Below are 24,041 nucleotides of genomic sequence, written 5' to 3' on the forward strand. Positions count from 1 at the left end.
ATGAAAATATATTGATTTTCAATTAAAATATGATACGGCGTTTCAGCAATCGCCGGAGGCATCGCTGACTTTTTACAACACCGAGGGGATGGGAGGCATTGGGTTCCCGGGAAGACGAATAGATCCTTTCTAAATCCTCTACCGCTGGATGTGGATACGTACAATGAGCCCACAACACAAAAGGGCGATAAAACATAAGAATGAATAATAATCAATGAACGCGACCCATCTGCCCCAAGTGTGAATTTAAGGCTGGAAAAGATCCCTCCCATCACCTCCGGTGTTATCGCGGCCCGCGCGGCGAAGCTTCCAAAACAAAACTGTAAGCGTTCATATACTTTCTCACACTATGAACGCTAGGATTCTGTCTCTAGAATATGGACGGAGTCAGAGAGAGACACATAGAAAGAGAATATGGACGGGGTCAGAGAGAAGCAGACGAAGAAGCAGCAGCGGAAGAGAGTCGGGTCGGACCAGCTTCGGTCATTCCGCCCTGCTTGCTTCTAGTCTACCCCCCCCCCCCCCCCCCCCCCCGCGTTACCTTCTAGGTCCAGGTCAACCAACCCTTCCTCCGATTGATATTCACGCCTCCACGGCCTTACATAGCCAGCTCTTGGGTTCCTTCAGTGCGGCACCTTTGTCTATATCTGTGCGCCCATGATTCACATTGCTCCTCATAGCTAGCATGGCTCACCCCTTCATGCTTCTCAAAGCTTACGGTGATCGGAAACAGAGACTGAGTATCAACACCAGCTTGCATATGAATGTGGCTGATCCAGTTCTCCTACAGCTCCTCCAGAACAGAGACGCCCAGCTTGATCCTCTCCTCCATAGTGTCGGAGTCGCGAGGCAGGCCGATGTCATGGATTGCAGCTTGCATCTCTGTTCGCAAGGAAAATACCAGTTGCAATGTCATCCTCAGCAGGAGGAGGAGGATGAGAAGCAGGAGCAGGAGGATATCCTTGAGCTTTCCATTCGCCGTGATGACATCTCTGATAATTCCAGGCCACAATTCTGCAGCGCATCTGTGCCCAGTCTCTTGGACTCCGACCTTCACCTCGAATTGAATCTAGGTAACTGCCATTGCGACCATAGCAATACCCTAATGAACAGCACAAAGAACCAGTCCGGACCAGAAGATCTGTACGTCCCATCAAACATACCCTCATCTACACTGAACGCATCCACAGATGATGCAACTTCATTGCCACCGCCAACTGTCAAAAACCGTACATTTCTTTTGCCCGACCTTGCAGGAAGTCTGAGGTCTGAGTTGCCCTCTTCTTCTGCAAGCCCTCCAGATTTTGGTAATAGTAAGGCTCAGTTAGGCACCTTTGATGATCACAGTGACCATACTAAGTCATTCTTGGCTGAGAATGATAAGCCACAGGTAGTCCACATGCATGAATTCACTTCATATGACAGTAACAAGTCCAGGAAGAAGCGTTCATTCCCTTTCGACATTGATTTAGCAGATCACAGAAGCAGCTTGTCTATGTTTCCCAGCAATGATCCCCATGCTCGGCTGTGCAAATCTTCCAAATGTTGCTCTTATGTATATGGGAAGAACATCCGATGCAGACAGGAACTTGTTTGGGACAAGGAAACTATGGGGACAGTTGGAAGTAGATTAAGGGGCTTGGATTCAAATTCAAGCTGCAGTTCATCAGAGTATGCTTGCCCATCATCCTCATCATCTGCGTGCCAGGATGATATTATCAACCCAATCAATTTGGACCTTAACACAGTGGAAGATCAGCTATTTCTGCTATCACCATCAAGTTGTAGCAGGTCTTTGGAAACTGAGAAGATGGACTTGAATGACTTAGTCGAAGAGCTTAACCTGCAAAGACAACTTGGTTTGAGCAATACACCTCCTAATCTGAATCTGGCTGAGCAAGCTTGCAGTGACACAGATGCTGGAACCATCCATCACCCAATCACCTTGGTTGATACTGAAGAGGATATTGCTGCAGCCATGTCTTCAAAGCAGAGGTGGTCCTATAGCTCATCCTCTATCGAGGCACCAAAACCACCACGTAGTTCTCTCACTTTCGGTTGCAATGAGGTGAAGAATGGATCATCCCTCTTGAGCTCAAATGAGATTCAAGCCGATGACCTTCCAGCTGCATTTTCAAGGAGTCCAAAGAGAATCTGTCCTAACAACAGGTGCCGACCACCACAAGTAGAGAAACATGCCAAAACCGATCAATTACTCCATGATGATCCAGCAGCCCAACATATTCAACAGAGACATAGTTTCACTAATTTGTTGAGAAGTTGGGCCTGTAAGGAAACTATCAGCACAAGATTGCAGTTGCAGCTTGATAAAAATCTGACCAACCAGACAGCCAAGGACGTGATTAACGGCGCAGTGCCAAACCTTTCTTTAGGATTGCAGTCAGATATGGATGGGAAGTCATCAGGAGTCGTGCAAGCAGAGAAAAAAGAAAATGAACCAGCTAGTTTGAGGCATGATCAAGATCGCAAGAACAACTACAAATCAGAAAGTACTGGAGCAACTGCTGGAACGACAGACATACAAGGCATGAAACTGCTTGATTTGCTACTGAAATGTGCAAAGGCCATCTCAGAGAACGAGAAACAAACAGTGAAGACCTCACTAGGGCATCTCTATAAAAAGGCTAGTCTGATTGGGGATTCGATGCAGAGACTAGCAGTGTATTTCACGGAGGGCCTCGTGGCGAGGCTGGTGAAGAAAGACTCATTGATGCACAAGAGGCTGCTAGTCCAGCCCACACGCCAGGAGCTGCTGGAGGCTTTTGCCACTCTCAACAAGGTGACACCCTTTGTGCAATTTGCACATTTCACAGCCAACCAAGCCATCCTAGAGGCTGTGGAGGGAGAGGCCAGAATCCATGTGGTGGACATGAACATTGAGCAGGGCTGCCAATGGCCTCCATTGATCGAGTCGCTTGCCAGACAGGCCACTGACCGTGGCCAGCCTGCTGCATCCCTGCACATCACTGGCGTTGGCCGCGAAGAGGCGGATCTCCGGCGCACAGGCGCCATGCTCCGGAGTTTTGCCACGAGCCACAGGGTGGAGCTCGACTTCACGCCGCTGGTGGCCGAGGGGGCGGAGCAGGAGGCGGAGCTGCTGGAGAAGTGCTGCGGCATGCAGGCGAGGCGGGAAGGCCAGGGCTGGGTAACGGTGGTGAATTGCGTAATGCAGCTACACCGGCTGCTGAGTGGCGGCGGAAGCGGTGAATCCACCGTGGAGAGATTCGCCGCAGGCGCGCGGGCTGTGGGTGCGCGCGTGGTGACGGTGGTGGAGGCGGAGGCAAACCACAACGCGGCTGGGTTCGTGGGGCGGTTCGTGGAGGCGCTGCACTACTACGCGGCGGTGTTCGACGCGCTGGACGCGAGCCTGCCGAAGCGGAGCGCGGAGCGCCTGCGGCTGGAGCGGCTGTACCTGGCCAGGCAGATCAAGAACATATTGGCGTGCGATGGCAGAGACAGGGTCCACCGGCATGAGCCGGCCGCGGCGTGGCGGCGGCGGCTGCGGGCGGCAGGGCTGCAGCAGCGCCACTTCAGCGCAGCCGCCATCAGCCAGGCGAAGCTCCTCCTCCGCATGCGCCCTTGCCATGGCTACCGCCTCTCGGAGCTCCCGGGTGGCTTCCTCTGCCTCGCCTGGCAAGACAAGAACCTCCTCACAGCCTCTGCGTGGTCATGCAGCTGATTTTGGCTTCTCGTTTCAATCATTAAGGCTTTGATCATCGTGTTCAATTATCAATATCATCATCAAGCTTACCTTTGATCATAAGAGTGTTATAACAAAGCCATAGCTTTGATCATGAGGGTGCTATCACAGACCCATCAAAGTCAGCTGGGTGCTCTTACACACCCTAACAAGTTACAACAACTAATGTTACCCGCAAAGCAGCCAATGAAGGCCTTTGCTTGTTCAAATCTGAGGGACACACTAGTGGAGGATTCTTACTCTACTTGCATATCATGGTAGTCTCCATCACAATGTTATGTTACAACTTATCTCCATACATCCTAGAGCTCACATCCATCAATGTCCCATACACAAATCAATAACAACCTTGTGTTGTTACAAGTGATCCCCATACATCTCAATATTCACATCCATCTATGTCCCCCATACACAAGTTTTGACAACTAATGATAAGTCATGTGATGTTATACCAGTGATTGGAAAAACATCATGGTGCAAAATTCGCAAAAATGATAACACATAGTCGTCTCAAAAGTAGTCCGTTTGAGTTCTCTTTAGTTGTGGGTTTCTAAAAATGGCATGTCCATGTGTTGACGTGGTTTGAGAAGGATATATATTACATGCAACAAGCATGAATATAGACCTCATATACACACACTTTCACATGTGATTTTATTAAACTTTAAGCACACATAAACACGACAATAAACATGTTTTAATATATGAATTTATATAAACTGATATTAAAATTAATGCAACATGCCCTATTTAAAAAAAAAAAGAACTAAGGAGTTATAGAATGTAGAATTGCATATGCAAAACAGTATGACTTTATGCAACTAGCAATTCCCTATTTCTTTTTAAATTACAGCTTCAAATTGCACAACAAATTCCAAAATGACCCCATAGCAAGATTACACACACACACACACACAATTTTGGAAAGTACATCAATGATTGTACATGCGAATTGCAAGCCACCAAGTCTAGCTTGTATTACAACAAACATTACAAAAAGTATAACTAAAATGTTTACATCAATTTGAAGCTACCCATTATGGCTTATAGTATCGAACAAGCTACATACTATATACCATATAGATCAGTCATAACTCATTTGAGGAGGTATCATCAGAGCGACGCCTCATTGCCTTGCCCCCATAGATGTGAAAAAAAATTATTAGAACAAAAAAAGTTCCAATATGTATGAAAAAAGAAACGACTTAACAAATTTTAATTACCATGATGTCGCACCACATTTGCTCTGTGATGATACCTTCCTCATATAAGTAAGTCCATATATTGAGCCTATCATGACGACACTTCTATCCACTTACTAGGATAGGTACTATTCGATATTTGTGTCAAACTCAAGCCTTGCTATACCCTCTTCCTATTTTATATTGCTCTCTATTAAATCAAGACTCTCTTACTATAGAACTTTTCGGATATTTTCTCATTCCCATTAGTCTATGAATCTCATACACTCATGATTAGAAAACCTCATATGCACAATAGTGAAACTTTGCTTGGAGAAAACCTAGGCCTTACAAAGTGAAGTTCATAAAGCAATTCCTACAAATACTACTAGAGTTGAGCTAGCTAGTGTTGCTAACCAAACATGCTAACCATGCTTCATGTGGTTGGCGAAGCTCACAAGACTACACCTTGCTTGCTTTGCATTATTGCAAGTTGCTTTCGTTTGATTAAAAATATAAAGCAAATGGCATGCTTTGTGTGCAACAAAAAATTCACTCCACACATGTAATGATGTATTTTTAAAGCTACTTGAAATTATGATATAAATTCTTAAATATTGAAGGTTTTATGTGAGTAAAACAATTCATACTTTCTATATATTCATTTCAATAAAATCTCAAACAATGAATTCTTAGTATCATATCCTTAGATATATGTACCTTAGATACATTCATTATGGCCATTTTTTAGGGAAAATGGCCTTTTTAGTTAGTGTTCACTAACGATAAGATCAATGAATAGGGCAATGGGACACTGCCATGTGTGGTTCAATGTAACATTTGAATCACTACTAATTTGACTAAACTTCTTTTAACACTAGCAAAAAGGTGAAATGGGGCCTTCAAACTTATCCTCACAAGGCAATTCCAACCAAAGGACTTATCCTTGTTAGTGACATTTTTTTTGAGTGATTTTCTTTGCTTTCAGGTCCTTGATATGACTTTTTGAAAAGTGGGATACTTTAAAGTCACCTCTCAAAATAATAAAATAAAATAACTTTTAATTTTATCTTGACATAGCAAGGGATTATTTAAAAGTTGTTGTAGTTTCTACCCTTTTTTATATACATTCACCTTGTAACTCTCATTATTTAATTATCTTAGCTTCAAACTCATTTTTGCAATATGTGTTTCCATCAACAAGTATGGAATGGCAACCACTTAAGTTAGTGATAAGTACATTCCATGTCATGAATGTTGAATTTGGCAACCTCTTTTGCGCCCTGACCTCTCATCATCCTTATTAAAAATAATTTATATTTTGTATTTGCAATATATGTTGTTCCAAAGACATACATGCATTTGGAAGGTTGGAAGAGCTTCCTTGACCTAATCTTATCCTAACAATCGAACCATTAATGGCTTCAAGTTAAAGATTTTTGAAGATATTCAAAATTCCATGAAGATTGGGAGGATATCAAGGAGACTAAGTTAATCTTTTTTTATCCCAATTCATGTTTTGGATCAATCTTTCAAGGGACAAGTTTGCATAGAACAAAAACAATGTGGTTGGGCATGAAAATGTCACCCAACACAATAAGTAAAACCTTCAGAGAAAATTTGATATCAATCAATAAAGTACGCAAGGATGATTTTTTTCTCTACAAATGTTTGGAGGAACTTGGTACCTTATTATATAGCATTCCAAGGCAAGCACTACATCTTTCTTTCTAATATAGGAGATGGAAGAAGAAGACAAAAGGTACATGGATACCTTTGGACTCTAAGGAAAGCAACGATCACTTTACATTGATTATCTAGTTGAAGAATGAGGATCAAAGGAGTGGAACATGTATAATTACCTTATCAACCTTCTTGCTTCTTCTGACAGGGCATGCAAATACATAAAAAGTGTTAGACTTCTTAAACTCTTAACAATGAGAATGGAAATGTTATCTCAAGCTTCTTCTAGAAGCATAGATAAACATAAAGAAGGTGAATGTTGAAGAGAGGAGGAAGGAAAGAAAACAATAAATAAAATAATAAAATTATGTAAAACACAGAGAGAACCTAGAAAAGAAAGAATTATAAAAGTTTTAGTCCAAAAATAAAATGTGATTAGAACTTGAAAAATAGATACTAGAGATTGTAATGAAATATCTTGGAAAGTGTGGGGTTATTATCAAGGTCTTAGCCAAAATCTTTAGATACACACATATACTTCATCAAGCATCAAATTAACACTCTCCTGCACACGCACGCGCGCGCGTGCACACACACACACACACACACACACACACACACACACACACACACACACACACACACACACACACACACACACACACACACACACACACACACACACACACACACACACACACACACACACACACACACACACACACACACACACACACACACACACACACACACACACACACACACACACACACACACACACACACACACACACACACACACACACACACACACACACACACACACACACACACACACACACACACACACAAAAGAGTGCTAGCCATGTAGTTCAATATGAAGCCTATCCATTTTGCAATAAGGCAGAGAAATTAAGGCTTTGGCATCATAACTCATTTGGATACTTTTTGGCATGCCAGAGACCAATGTATATAGTTTCTTCAATGTGTGAAAATTAATGTTGCCACATAGCTTTGGTACTAGCATCTAGGACTAGTAGTCTTAAATTGAAAGTCGTGTCAAGTGCACCCAATGAGTTTGTACCAGTTAGTCAAAAATAAAAAATTACTATGAAAAGTATATCCCATTAAAGAGAGAGAGAAAAAAAGTAGTGGGCCATTTGGGTGAGCTCAGGCCAACCAATACCTCAATACCCCTAGCATGTCATAATTGAATCTATATCTTTCAAGTGAGATGAGCAACCAAATAATGCCCATTCCATAGCAAAACTAGTTTGATTCAAATTGCAAAGAAATTCAAAGACCATTCCATCACATTATAGTGGTAGGAATAAAAATAAGATGCACTTAGCTTTAGATCTAGGTGCATAGCCATTGGTATTGTATAATTTCCAAGAGTAGCTCCATTTTCAATATGATCTTCTCTTGAATTGCTACTATCTAGTGTTAAACACCTTTCTCTACGCACATTCTGGTCTATTACTTTACTCTAACCTAGGATAAGATTTCAAGTAAGCTATAATTTTTATTGTGATGCTCTCCAAGTAAAGATTGTTGAGCATTTGAATTCTTCCATTGTTTGTCCTTGTGTCTACCATGTAGACTTTCCTCACCTTATGACAATAAAAACTAACAGCTTTAACTTAATTTGTAGATAATCAAGCTTGGGAAATGGGGTACCTTGTACACTTTATAAATCAAATTCTAGGTACCTATGTTCTGTTCAATACCTTGAGTTTTCTCTGCCTCTATCATGACAAGTACATTACCTATTGTCGTCTTAAATGGCTTTACAACAACAATTATTAAATGACTACCATGTTTCCTTACTAATATTTTCTAGAGGAGAACTAATACATGATATCTTGCATCTTATTTTATCAAGCTACTCAAGATTTGGATCCTTTTATTTAAAAATTGTGGCTTCAATGTAGTGGCAGTATATATCCGAATGACTCAACCTACTACATTTCCATAAAAAGGTAATGGACCTATCACAAATAGTGTTGTTGATGCTAATTATTGTGAAAGGCTACTTCATTACCCTCCTTAATTGATAGCTAGATTTGATATGAACATGGAAGATAAATGCACGAAAACCATGTTTGGCACCAATTGTTGTGCCTCAAACTTGGAAAAACCAATGCTAATTGTAGCACTTCACACCTCCCAAAACCGACATTAATTCTAAGTGCTAGCTACATTGCATATTCTTGCCACATTGTCCTCATGTTGTGCATCCACTCATAAAAAACCCAAGAGGACTACCATTTCACAAGATTTCAATGTTCTTAGTCGGTGCCATGATAACCTTTTTGTTTTGCCATTCTTCCATTTCCATAAGTGTTTGAATCCAATATATGATGCCAAAAGACTCAGCTAATGTGATCAGATTTCAATCTTCTGTGTAAGAGAATCTCGAGCTTGTGTAAGTGATAGTTTTGAATGAATGTTCAGAAGGGTCAAAAGAAGGAGATTAGGATTGAGGACAAACTTTAGTGTGAACAAGGCTGGAAGTTTAGTGGATAAAGTGGAGGCCAAAGAGAGTGCCCAAGGCTAAAAGCAAGGGAATTAAGGGGTAAAGATTTAAGCTTTAGAGAAAAATGGAAGCATGGAGAAAATGTGATGTTTAGGGGTGCAAGTAGGATAGCAAATAAGAAAATTCTTGATGAACTAATGTGGGGTGGGAGACATGCATCTTGTGCCTTTTGGGAGCTCATAAGTTAGGCAATAGGGGAAAGCCATTAAATCTTGTAAGAAAGGACTTGGAAGAGGAATCATGGTAGTAATTTGTGAAGAGACTTTGCTATCCGTGACAAAGTATTATGGCAATAGTAATCTTTCTCATCTATCTTGATAGAAATCATGAAGCTTCAAGATTGAAGTGACTCTGTGACACAGCCCTAGACATAACCTAGGACTTAATGCATCAATGAAAAGACTTTTTGACTCTTTTGGCACTGAAGAGAGCACTGAAAATAGGTTATACAATAGCTCATGCATTGCTATAATAAAAATTTAGCATATGAGTGCACTTGGGCAATAAGATGTTAGATATGTTCAATGCTCCACCCTCGTAAAGTGCCACCAATGATCCATGGTGCTCTAACTTGTAAGGCCCTCATTATGAGGAGAAGCCATGTGTGAGCACAAACATTGGGTGGGTCTTGACTTGTATCTTAGATGAGGTCTATGTGATTGGATGGCAAAAAGGTGACCCTTGTGGATCTAGCCTTTGGGTTAGATAGGATAGATATATTGGTACCAACTCAATGCACAATACATCGAGTTGTAGGGTGTGGGAGTTATCAGGGACCCCTATTTTGAGATTTGAGGGCTGCAAAATTGGCCCCTAGTGTTGGGGGTCATAAGGGGGCCAACAGCCCCCCTATTAGGGGCCGAGAGCAAAGCCCCCAGCTTGATAGTATATTCCCTAGCTTACTAGGGAAGATTCATAATATGGTTAGACATGCCGACTAGAATACCTTCCTAGACTATAAAAGAAAGACCTCTCTAAAGCCATCGTCAATATCCCTTCCACCCAGCCAAAGTTCTTCCAGCTACTCTTAAGCTCTTTGCCTATCATCTATATGGATCACTATCTAATCTTCACAGTGGGAGCACATAAGTGGATAGTGCCATCTTTGTATTAGTCTATTTGACATTAAAATAGTTTCTCTTCTTCTCATATTTTTTGTGTGTTCTCTACTCCTTGCTTAGATTTTATCAACTATGCTACATAATTTCTACATGGTATCAAAGCACTGGGGGATCCAAGGAGTGAAGACATGAGAGATAAGGGCTTCAACAGTGAAAATGAGAAAATTTGCATGCTGCATCAAGTAGTAGTACTAGAGCATTAGGTGGTAGTGGTGGTATACTAGCGATTCAAACACTAAGGATTCGTCCACCAACCTTCAACAAAGGTAAGTTTAATGCTACAAACTATACTTTGTGAAAGTTTAAAATCACAACTATCCTGATTCTTATGAGCTTCTGGAGACAGTGCTGGGGACTAACCTAGAACCATGACCCGCCCTTGACCCATCAAATTTGAGTGTTATGATTCCTCCAAATAAATATCTTCTACGAGCTTAGAAATGAAGGAACATAGATGAATTGCATGCCTTACTTACAAGCTATTTTGATAGCTTTTTGACCTTGATTCAACATACAACCAAGGCAGCAAAGACTTGGAACGTATTGAGAAGTCAATACGAAATGTGAAACCAAATAAGGATTTAGAAATTGAAGAATCAACTAGTAATAGAGGAATTTGCTAAAGGAGAGACAATTGAAGCATTCATCACTCAAATCAAGAATTTATGTAACCAGATGGTTGGCGTTGGGATACAAAAGGCTAGTGAGGAGCTAGCTTGGATGTGTCTTCCGCTTTGTCTACCAATGTTTGATGGATTGATAACTACCATGAATACTTAGGTGAGATCCCAAGCTTTGATGTTTGAGGAATTTTGTGTACTACTAATGGAGGAGGAGTTGTGGCTTAAAGCCCAACAAGGTAGCAGTAGTGGAGATGCTACATTCTTTGCCAATCCAAAAGACAAAGGTGGTTCCTCTACCAACTACGACAAAAAGGAGAAGGTTGGTAAGAAAAAGTTTCAAGGAGAGTGCTTCTGTTGCAAGAAGAAAGGACATGCAATCATAGATTGTCATACTAAGAAGGCAAATGAAAAGAATGGCATAGTGAAGACTAAAGGGAAGGAGACAACCAATACGAATGAAGCAAAATTGGAGTTATTCATGGTGACCATTGAGGAAGTATGTTCCATGGCAAAACAAATATCTACTATTGACTCATGGGTATTAGATAGTGGTGCCTCCCATCATATGTACAAAAAGAAAGGTCTATATAGTTCTTTGAAGCCTTTGCAAGAATCCATCACTGTAACAGTTGGAAATGGTGCAAAAATGCCCAACTAATGGCACATGTACTATTTTCTTTGTTACTGCAAATGGTGGCATAAAAAATGTTTCAAATATGTTATATGTTTCGAAGATTAAGAAAAATATACCATTCGTTTCTTTTATAACTAATCTTGGCCATGAAGTAAGGTTCACTAGGAAAAGTGTAGAAATTATCGATAGTGTTGGAAAAGTTGTCCGCAAAGAAGAAATAAGGAACAACTTGTATGAGCTAAGTGCTCTTACAACCATCACTGGTGTGGGAACAAGTAAACTTTGGCATGAAAGATTTGGTCACATTGGTTATATAGTGTTAAAGGAGATGCATAAGCTAAGTATGGTTGCTTATCTACCTACAATAACTGAAATAAAGGAACCATGTGAAGCCTGTATGATATGTTAAGATATGTATGCTCAGTTAATCTATCTACTGCTACCTACTGACATATGATAGCTTGGTGTGTGTAGCTATCTATCATGTGTGTGCCTTCAATAAGTTGGTACTTGACTTAACCATAGTTAGTCAGTGGTTAATTATTTTGGTCATTTAGATCTAGTTCATATGTTGAGTTAGCCAGTTAGTATGTGTGATGAATAATATGAAGAATCTCACTGAGGGTTGTCTGCTCTTTGCTGCCCCTATCTCTCTCTCATTCTTCTAACATGGTATTAGAGCCATAAACCCCCATGACCCCAAAAGTGTGTGAAGCCTGGAAGCTTGACATTGGAGTTGCAGGAGCTAGAGTGAAGAGACATGTGAGTGGTCTACAGGAGTAAAGAGCTATCTTAGAATGTTGGAAGCCATAGCTCAAGATCTAGGTATGTTTCTATGGTCTATCTACCAAACAGTGTGATCAGAGCCTATTGCATCTTGTTTGCAAGGGTTATTAGCAAGCTTTGGAGCTCTTGACAAGAAGCATTAAAAACATGGCCAGGACAGGTTGAGCTTGTTTTTGGATAGACAAGAATATGACAACATACATCTACTTTGTTGTAGCTCATTTGGTATATTGAACTCCATTGTTGTTTATTTGATGCTTGGCAATGTATATGCCTTTACTCTCATCCATTTGGGGATGGACTTGAAGAGTTTAAATTTCAGATCTAGAGGGCAAGAGCAAGCTAAAATTTGTATGTAAATGTATGACAGATTATGCCTGATAGTTGAAGCACTGTGATGTTTGCTTGGTACCTTGCTTGGTACCCGTCATGCCTAAAATGTACAACATAGGATGTGGATATCCTGTGATGATTTATTGTTGGTTATATAGTGGACCAATTGTTTATAGCTTGTAAGAATATTTTCTGGCATTGCTTCTAGTCATATACACCATTGTTGATGCTTGTATGTACCTGCATTGAACCCCTAGGGCTATGGTACATATTAGAGATGTTTTGAGGCTATTTTGAGTTGAAAATACTTCAGATTACATAGATAATTTACTATAGTTATAGCATTGAATTAGCTGAAAACTGTCTATTATAGTTATGGAGGAAATTTTAGCAAGCATTTATGTCTATGTGATCATGGTATTGTTCCCTATGAGTCATGACACATGTCTAATGTGATTTGAGGATGTTTATGGCCCAAAATTGCTTCAGTTTTGCATAGAGAATTGTTGTTGGAAATTGTAGACTGTGATCTATAAATGGTTTTAAGAACATACATATATGTCCTGCATGTAGTGAATGAAAGCTACTTAGCATGCTACACATGGTTGTTATTGTGAAATACGCGGGATCTAGAGCATGGCAGATGTGGAAGCTATGGAGGTTGAAAGAGGAAAAAGAAACTCATGAAGACATTGACCCTGACTAGGACAAATTGTTACACAAGTGAATTAGGTTCCAAGATTGAGACAGACTCATAAACACAATCTTTTGTATTGATAGTGACATGACACTTTACTGGAAAGAAAAGAGTACTATCATTGCATTAGAAAAAGAGTGCAAGTACAATGCTTTATAGGATTTGAGTGGTGGTACTTTCTCCTACTGTGCATATGGGATTCTGGTCCTGAGCCCTCACTGCTCCTCACAAAGGGACTGAAGTAGGTGTGCTTGCAAATATCTCAACACCCCTCCTCAATCACAACCAAAAGTACAAAGTGTGTAGAGGTTTTAGTGAAAGCAACACCTGCAAAGTGTGGGCACACCATAAACATGGCAAAACACAGAGGCTGTCGCAGAAAAGGCTAAGTGTGGGTACCACAAACATGATGGACATCCAGAGGTTGTAGCAGGGGCCTCACAAAGTGTACATAGGCTGTAGTACAAGGATAACTGAGGAGTTTACAAGTTTATGTATGAGGCATTAGGGCTAGGAAATACACAGCTAAAAAAGTCTGTCTAAATAGAAGGACTGATGAGGTTTGTCCTTCTCTCTAGAAGTAGAGAAACACTTCTCCAGAAGGAAGTTCAAAGAGATTTGGCTTGTGGAGAGAGATATGAAAGCTTCAAGGTTGACAGGGTGTTGCTCAACTGAGCTCTGAATACCATGTGAAATACATGGGATCTAGAGCATGGCAGATGCGGAAGCTATGGAGGTTGAAAGAGGAAAAAGAAACTCATGAAGACATTGACCCTGACTAGGAAAAATTGTTACACAAGTGCATTAGGTTCCAAGATTGAGACTTGGACTCATTAACACAATCTTGTGTATTGACAGTGACATGACACTTTACTGGAAAGAAAAGAGTACTATCATTGCATTAGAAAAAGAGTGCAAGTACAATGCTTCATAGGATTTGAGTGCTGGTACTTTCTCGTACTGTGCATATGGGATTCTAGTCCTGAGCCCTCACTGCTCCTCACAAAGGGATTGAAGTAGGTGTGATTGCAAATATCTCAACAGTTATGAGATATGTCTAGAGATGTTTGCCATGTTTTTGAGTTGAGAAATGATTGATTTTTACAGTCAAATTATTGCCATAAATTTGAGGACTAAAATTGTCCTGTGCATAGTGTACTTGGTCTCTAGGGAGTTAGACACTATCTAATTCACACACTGCATTGAATACATAGAGTTGCAGAGATGGAAAATGTTGAAAGGACTAAATTTAACATAACTCAAATAATGTGTGAGAAATTAGACAACAAAAACTATGGTATCTGGAAGTTTAGGATGAAGAATTTTTGCACTGGCAAAGGCTACCAGAACTCGGTTACAAGTGTGGAGTTTGAACCCAAACTCCTCGATAGGAATGTAACTCATGATCAGCTTAGGGTACATTGAGTATGGACTAAGAGAGCTCGTAAGATACTGCATTGGCTATCCCTATGTATTTTTTATGCTATTGTTATGCAAATAATGAATTGTGGCTCATCGAAGGAGGGTGCATGGGACATTATGATGAGGTACTATGGTACTACCACTAGGGCTAGAAAAATAGAACTAAAGCAGAAGTTTAACACAATGGACAAGAAAGGACAGTCCATTCAAGAATATGTGACTAAGATAAAGACTATTTTGGATTAGCTAGTGTCCATTGGGACCGAGGTAGATGATGAGGATTTGGTGGATGCGACCTTAAATGGTCTAGCACTTGAATATAAGCCCTACGATACGTCAATTTTAGTTAGGGTTGAAATGCTTGACTTTAATGAATTGGTATCCTTGCTTATCCATGAAGAAGTGAAATTGGGGTTGATTATGAGCTTGAGTAGCTCTATAAATAGAGATGCAACTTTTTACTCTAATAAGAGAAGCTGTGGTCATCGTGGCAGAGGTTCTAGTCATGGTAGGGGAACCCAATAGCATGCATCTCAGTATGGGCTGAGTTAATAGGGATTTGTTGGTAGAGGTGGTGGATACTCTCATGTAAGGGGGAGATCTCAATCTAGGGGTAGAGGATCCTGGCATACTCAGTCTACTCAAGAAAATTCCAATAAGGATAAAGATTTCCATTACTATGGCAAGCATGGCCACATTGCAAAAGAGTACTGGAAAAAGCAACCTAATCACAAAAGGGTAGACAGTAGGGACACTATGCATCTTCTAGTCATGCAAAGCTTGAGATTGGTGAGAGATTGTTTGCTATGACTTATGTATGCAACAAAGGCAAGTAGGAAGGAAAGTCTGATGATATCTGCTATATAGATTCTGATGCCTCAAATCACATGACACCACATGGTGAGTAGTTTGATGAGTTGAAAACAAATGCTAATGGCTATGTATGTATTGTAGATGATTCTTAGCATGATATAGCACACATAAGGATTGTTCTCTTGGTTATGCCTAATGATAGGAAAAAGTACATGCATGATGTATTGCATGTTCCATTGATCACCAAGAATTTGCTATTTGTTGGTCGGATGGTTGAGTAGAATAACTTGCAAGTACGATTCAATAGATATGGTTGCTTCAAAGAGGAATATGGCAGAGAATATAGATTGGTTTCTAAAGGCGAGAGACATGGTAGGATGTTTACACTGGATGTAAGCATACCTAAATTGAAAGCTGCTATATTTTCTCAAGATGACGCAAGTATCCGAGACATTGATATATGGCATAAATAGATTGGATATATAAATGTTCAAAAATTGAATAATATGCTATATACGGAGCTTGTTACAGGGCTACCAAGGTTTAAGTATGTTGATTTGGGACATGTATACTCAGCATGTCAATTTGGAAAACAATCCATATTTCCATTTGCCAAGAGTACACGAAATAGCAGCAAACCTTTACAACTTGTGAACTTAGATGTCTAGGGACCCGCTCATTATATATCACTTGGTGGGTCTGGATACTATGTGACTTTTGTGGGTGACTATAACAGGTACACATGGATATGAATCCTAAAGAATAAAGATGAGGTGTTGGATAGCTTTATAGATTTTAAATATCATACTGAAAAAGAGCTTAACTGTTATGTCTCATGCATATTGTCCAATGGTGGTGGAGAGTATATCTCAAAGGAGCATGGGGGATTCACTAGTAGTAATAAGGAGACCTCACCTGCGTGCAAGAAATATATGAAAATACCCCTTATCTACCCCCTATTTATGGGACCTTACCTTATAAAATGTACCTTCATTCCCTTAAATAACCCCCCTCCCTTACACTCATGTGGTAACATACGGTAAACCCTAGTGGACCCCCTCGAGCAAAGGAGTTTGACAGATATTTAGCAATGCATGGGATTAGGAGGAGGTAGTTGACTAGCAACTACACTCCACAATAGAATGAAGTTGTTGAGAGAAAAAACAGGGTGATTATGGAGGCAGCCAAGGCTATGTTGAATGAGAAGGACATGACTTTGTCTTTTTGGGATGAAGCAACACTTACAGTTGTCTATGTTATGAATAGAACACCTACAATAGGAATACACGATAAGTCACCTTATGAGTAGTTGTATGGCTACAAGCCTGACATATGACCCTGAAAGTATTTGTAGTATTGCCTAAGTTCATGTTCCAAATGAAAAATGGAAGAAACTTGATCCTAATGCAATGAAGTGTGTTTTTCTTGGATCCTCACAAGAAAGGAAGGCATATAAGTGTATTGGTCCAACTACACGAGAGATATTGCTCAGTTGTGATGTTGTGTTTGACGAGTTGGCATCTTGGTATGGTGCTAAGAAAGCTATAGTATATGATGATACTTCACATGGCACATATGTTGAAAATAGATAGCAAGGCACTACTTCTATCAGTGGACCTACTTAGGAGGAATCTGACAGTGTAAGTCCTTTGATGATTGGAAGGCTCCACAGCTATGGGTCTCCCTCCCCAACCACATTGACATGGATATGTTAGTGAGAGGGAGAGTTAAAGGAAAAGAGAAGGTCTTTGATGATATTACTAGTCCATTGACTTCAAGTTATGACTCTTCTGAGAGTCTTGATAGTGGGTTTGGTATACATGTAGTGGTTACACCTGGAGTTAAGTAGAGATATGCACCACCTCATGGGAGAGCATAATCTAGTTCATCTCCATTACGGAGACCACAAAGAGAAAATAAGCTAGTGGATAGGCTTATCTATAGTGGATACTCGATGAAACATTATGCATACATGACACAGGTGCAGAAATACAAAGAGCCTACATCTTTTGTAGAAAAATGCCTATTGGATGCGAGTGGGTCTATAAATAAAAATGTAAGTTTGATGGATCACTAGAGAGGTACAAAGCCAGATTGGTAGTGAAAGGATATGCCTAGCAGTATGGGCTAGATTACAAGGAAACCTTTAGTATGGTTGGTAAGATGGCAACTATATGAATTGTTATAGCACTGACTACATCCAAAGGCTAGAATCTTTATTAGATGATGGATGTGAAAAATGGTTTCTTAAATGGTGATTTGGTAGAGAGATTTATATGGATCATCTGAAGGGTTATATGTATTGAGATGGTAAGCTCAACACGTGCGGACATTGATGATGGACCACCTGGCTAGATGGGCCCGCACATCTACAATTAGCACGTTGGTGGTCATTATGATACTCACATGGCCATCTTATGCACTGTTTGACTTAGTAGGCCACTTTCCTTTATGTTGTATCTTATCTATACTTGGTGTACATTGTATAGTGTGGAAGAAGAAGAAAAAACCAGCAAGAAAACGTTTTGGCCTCCATCTCTCTTCGTGTGTTATTGAGTGAGCTTCCTCTTGTGTATACAGTGTGTGTTTGGCACCGCAACTCAAGCAAGTCCCCCTACCATGCGATTCTTGACATGGTATCAGAGCCCGAAACTGAGAGAGGCTGATTTTGAAGGCTGAAGTGAAGGAGAAGAAGCAAGGTTCGAGCAAGCAAGCCACGGGTAAGAAGCTCTCCTATTCTTCCACTCTCTCTCTTGGATAGTGCCTGTGGAGGCATCGAAAGTAGGGTCGAGCAAAAATCTCAGATTGTTGTGAGATTTGGTGTGCGCGAAAATCACTGTATATTCTATAGATTAGCCCTTCAGGATTTTTTCGTAGTTAATTTGGGCGTCTGAGGCCGTTTCAGGCCCCGTTTTAGAGCCGCAATCCTCTTGTAAAAGCCATGGAAATTGCTCCAAGTATGATGCTTGTTGCCAAGAAGATTCTTCAATAGGAAAACCTTTCCATTTGATACGGTATTCCATAAGAATTCGGTTCCTTAGAACCCTCTCCCATACACCGAGCACATGCTTGAAAGAGTGGCGGGGAAGGAGGCCTACAGTTTTTTGGATGGCTTCTAAGGATACAATCAGGTGCAAGTGCATCGTGCCGACAAACATAAGACTGCCTTCGCCACTAAGTGGGGCATCTTTGCTTACATAGTCATGCCTTTCAGGTTGACTAATGCCCCTACCACCTTCCAATGTCTCATGTGCACCATATTTAAAGACATGCTTTGCAAAGAGTTGGAAGTCTTTGTCGATGACCTCTACATTCACTCGACATGGGTAGAACACTTAGCCAAACTCCAACCAGTATTTGAGCGGTATTGCCTATATCATCTCTTCTTGAACCCCTTGAAATGTCAATTTTGGGTGAAGCATGGATGCATCCTGCGCCACGTGGTGTCGAAAAATGGCATTGCCACTGACTCCTCAAAAGTTAGGGTCATTGTCGACCTTCCATCCCCAATCAACTGTTGAGATTGAGAGAGACAGAGACAGAGTGAGGAGCAAGCATGCTCTCATCTTCTTCATTCATTCATTCTCACTTAACCACCCACATAGAGTAAGTGTATACAATAGTACTAAGGTCCGTAGGACCATTCACACTGGGTCTAAGACCACCGACTTATTTAATGTCCCACGCTTGCTGATACAACTGGACAAGACTAATGTCGGTCACACATACTAATAGGAGAATAGTATGAGCTTGATATTCTAACACTTCTCCTCAAGCTCAAATCATCTGATGAGCTCCAAGTAGTTGTTTAAAACTACTAAACTTATATTTACCCAAAGACTTGGTAAAGATATCTACAACCTGTTCATCAATCTTCACATGCATAAGATCTACTCTCCCTGCAAGAACTATCTCTCTAATAAAATGGTAGTGTACCTCTATGTGTTTTGTCCTAGCATGGTATACTGGATTCGTTGCCAAGAGTACACTACTGAGATTGTCACATAGTAAGGTCACTGGAGCATCCACCTAAATATCCAAATTAGCCATAAGCTTGAGCAGCCATGAAATCTCACATGCTGCCAATGCAGCACCCCTGTACTCTGCCTCAGTACTAGACAATGCAACCGTTGGTTGCTTCTTGCTACTCCAGTTGATCATGCCACTTCCAAAGCCAAAAGCATAACCACTCGTAGATGTGCGATCATATGAGCATCCTGCCCAATCCGCATTCGTGTATCCAACTAGTTTCAAGGGCTTATCTCTCATATAGAACAACCCATAATCTACAGTGGACTTAACATACCTCATAATCCGCCTAACAGCATCCAAATGTGGCTTCCTAGGCTTCTGCATAAACTGACTTATGAGCCCAATTGCATAACTCAAATCCAGCCTAGTGATGGTCAAGTAGATCAGACTTCCAACCATCTACCTGCACATAGTCACATCCTGAATTTCAGCTCCAGTGCTAATGTCCAGCTTGACATTCTGATCAAGGGGTGTATCCAATGGTTTGCATTCAGCCATGCCATACTTCTTCAGCATTTCCATGGCATAATGTTTCTGCAGCAGTCATAAACCATTTTCAGCCTTGATTACCTCAATACCCCAAAAAATACTTCAACTCACCGAGATCTTTCATGTCAAAATCAAATTTCAGCATCTTCATTACATGTTGTATGCCCAAGTCATCATTACCAGTGATTATCAAATCATCAACATATATGACCAGCACTACCAAGCCACTGTCAGTCTTCTTTGTAAATAGGCTATGATCAGCCCTACCAACAGTAAATCCCAATCTCTACAAGTAGTTACTGATCCTAGCATGCCAAGCTCTCGAAGCCTGCTTCAGCCCATACAATGCCTTTTTCAGCTTGCATACATAATGCTGAAAATCAGGGTGAACATACACTTCTGGCTGAACCATATAGACATCCTCTGCTAAGTCACCGTTAAGAAATGCATTCTTAACGTCCATCTGCTATAATTTTCAGCCTCTAGCAGCAGCCAAGGCAATCATATTGTGTATGGTTGCCATCTTGGCAACAGGGTTGAATGTTTCCTCATAATCAAGTCCATACTGTTGAGCATACCCCTTACCAACCAGACTAGCTTTGTACCTATCCACACTGCCATCTGACTTGCATTTGATTTTGTAGACCCACTTGCAGCCAATGGTCTTTTTTCCTTCAAGCAGTGGCACAAGATTCCATGTCTTATTTTCAACCAAGACATTCATTTCTTCATCCATAGCTCCATACTAGTTCTCATTTTCCACTGCTTCAGCATATATACATGGTTCTTTGATCTCCATCACTTTTGTCATGTAAGCATAATGCTTTGCAGCTTAGCCACTATATGTCTACCTGTCAATAGGGTATCTGGCCCTCTGTGAGCATCTAAGCTATGGTGCACTGCTCGATTTCCCTCTCTCATGAGGTGAAATGTACCTGCTCTGCCTTGCGCCAGGCGTATAGACAGTCGGAATACCAAGTTTACTGTCTAAAGTGTTAGTAGACTCATATCCAGAAGTCATTCTACCAGGTGTCATCATCCTAGATACATCCTCAGTAACTTTCTCTTTTCCTTTGTCCGCGACATCATATCTCCCCCTCACTAACATACTGGTGTCAGTGGATGGTGAGCTCCTCAATCTCCCTGTCCATGGGGATGCTATCTAACTACTAGGTCCTGTCATAGCAGTGCTCTGCTGCATATCAACTGTGGATACATGAGTAGAAGCATATTTGATGGAACTGTAGCTTGTGATACATACCAAGAACCCATCTCATAAAAAATAACATCCTTGCTCACCACCAAGGTCTCCCTTGTAGAGAGATCATAGCATTTGTATGCCTTCTTCTCTTGTGAATATCCAATGAAAACACACTTATACGCTTTTGGATCCAGCTTCTTCCTTTTTTCATCTGGAATATGCACATAAGCAAGACAGCCAAAGACTTTCATGTGACTTACATCCAGCTTATAGCCATACAGCTTCTCAAACGGTGTCATCTCACGAATACCTGCAGTGGGAGTTCGATTCAAGATATACATGGGTGTCATAACAACTTTAGCCCAATAATAGAGCGGCATCTTCTTCTCATTCATCATGGCACGAGCAGCTTCCATCAAGACCCTGTTCTTTCTTTCAGCTACCCCATTCTACTGAGGAGTGTAGTTGCACGTAAGCTGCCTGTGTATTCCATTTTCAACCAGAAAGTTGTCAAACTCATTTGACACATACTCCCCACCGCTATCTAATCTCAAGCAAGAGATATAACAGTCAAATTCATTTCAACCTGCTTTTTAAACTACTAAAAAATAGAAAACACCTCATCCTTTGTCTTCAGAATATAAACCCAAGTATAGTGATTGTAATCATCAATGAATGTCACATAATACTTTGAGCCTCCCCATGGATGCATTATGGGCTGGTCCCCAAACATCAGAGTGCACTAACTACAATGAACATGTACTCTACCTTACATGCCTAACAAATGGCAATCTTGACTGCTTACCAAACTAGCAAGCATCACATACATGACCAATATCTGAATATTGAAACTTGGATAAACCTGTAACAAGCTGTTTTTTCTGCATAATTTGTAGCCTTTGCAAATTTACATGACCCACTCTCTTGTGCCAAATTTCCAAGTCTCTGATAGTGCCAGAACCATGAGCAAACATAGCTGAATTCAGCTCTGGCAAGGTAGCATCAAGAGTAAACATTTTGCCATTCCTGTGACCACGAGCTATCAACTTGCATCCATTACCAAACTCTTCAATAAAGCAACCATGCTTGTTGAATCTAACCTGAAAGGTTTGCTCCGTCCTCTGACCAACAGACAGTAGGTTCTTCGTAATTGAAGGAACATGCAATACATCATGCAAAGTTTTCTTTCTGCCATCATGAACCACAAGAGGCACTTTGCCTTTATGGTCAATGCTATCCTGCGTGTCATTACCTGTACAGACATAGCCATTTTTTTCAGCCACCATATCAGTGAACCAATCACCATGAGGAGTAATATGGTTTGATGCCCCTGAATCAATATACCAAACTACATCATGAGTGGATTTTTCAGCAACTCTGTCTTTTACATACTGCATGGCAAACAATCTATCTCGTAAAGTATCATCTGCCTGACTAGATGTAGTAAAATGTCCATGTTGTTTTCCTTTCTGATTTCCCTGCTTCTTCCAGCAGTCCTTGGCAATATGCACATACTTCCCGCAGTAATGACAATCCTTATCCTTGTTCCGATTGTCAGATGGACGCTGCTATTGCCAGGAGCCTCTACCTTTAGGGCTAGATCTCCCCCTGCCTCTAGAGTTTCCACCACCTCTTGCATTCGATACCTACTTGTTGTTATTGCCATAGGATGCATTTTGCTGGCCTCCTCTGCCAAATCCATAGCCTCTACCACGGTTTCCACGGCTGCGTTAATTGGAATAGAAAATTGCATCCTTGTTTTTAGAACTGCTAGATCATGCAGCCAAGCCAAGCTTAACCTCTTCATGGATAAGCAATGCAACCAGCTCATTGAAATCAGGCTTTTCAGCCCGCATAGACACAGAAGTGTTAAAAGACTTATACTCAGGCCCCAAGCCATTCAAGGTCATAGCAACCATGTCTTCATCTTCAACCTGTGAACCAACAGATGCCAACTGATCTGCAATGGTCTTAACCTCCGTGATATAATCCTATATAGATCTGCTCTTCCTCTCCATGTTGTTGAACTTTTGCTTCAACTGTATCTTCCTAGCACTTGTGGTTGTGCCATAATACTTGACCAAAATGTCCCATGCATCCTTAGGAGAGCTATAGCTCATTATCTGCATTACCATGGCATTTGAGATACATAAAGAGAGCCAGCGCAAGACTCTACGAACTCTTTCTGTCCAAGCTCGGTGTAATCGTCTCTGATCAACCATAGGTCGATCTGGGAGCTCAGGTTCAGCTTTCGCTCCAATCACCAACTCCCAATAGCCTTTCCCTATTAAGAAGTTCTCCATGCGGAACTTCCATATGGCATAATTGTTACTATCAAGCTTTTCCCCCACTATCTGGGTTATGTTGTCTGTCCTTTCTGCATTTTCCATGTTCTAAACTTTGCCTGACTACCTGCAAACCAACAAGTATGACTGACCAAGTTCAATCCTCAACTGTTTATGACAGTTTTCTGCAATTAATTGTAGTAGAAAACGACGGTATTTCAGCCCAATGACAGCTCAAAATAGTCCACAACTAGTGGTCTAACTCATAAGTATAACGGTGAAGACTTATGCTTTGGAGTTGCTTCAGCTTAAACTTTTGCAACCTCACTGCCAGGATAAATACATACAGTCTGAAAACTGTAAATTGTTAGTGACCAGCAGCTTATTCAAAGCCAAAACTAAGTCATATACATGTCATACATGTCCCAAACCTTCATAAACAGCTGCTAATACATGTAGCAGTCCAAGCATAACCATACGGG

The 24,041-nt window shown here is 40.9% G+C and overlaps 1 protein-coding gene across 1 annotated transcript; it reads left to right on the plus strand.

Annotated features, from left to right (window-relative positions):
- The first annotated feature begins 362 nt into the window (after positions 1-362).
- LOC148022678 (uncharacterized) lies at positions 363-4,168 on the plus strand. The gene has a single exon (XM_087695620.1). It carries the CDS (start codon positions 686-688, stop codon positions 3,698-3,700), a length of 3,015 nt encoding a protein of 1,004 aa, XP_087551746.1. The 5' UTR covers positions 363-685; the 3' UTR covers positions 3,701-4,168.
- The last annotated feature ends 19,873 nt before the right edge of the window (positions 4,169-24,041 follow it).

The sequence above is a fragment of the Lygodium microphyllum genome, chromosome 16, assembly GCF_053477565.2.
Source record: "Lygodium microphyllum isolate KBCC chromosome 16, Lygodium_microphyllum_v1.1.10, whole genome shotgun sequence".
In the NCBI taxonomy this organism is placed as follows: domain Eukaryota; kingdom Viridiplantae; phylum Streptophyta; class Polypodiopsida; order Schizaeales; family Lygodiaceae; genus Lygodium; species Lygodium microphyllum.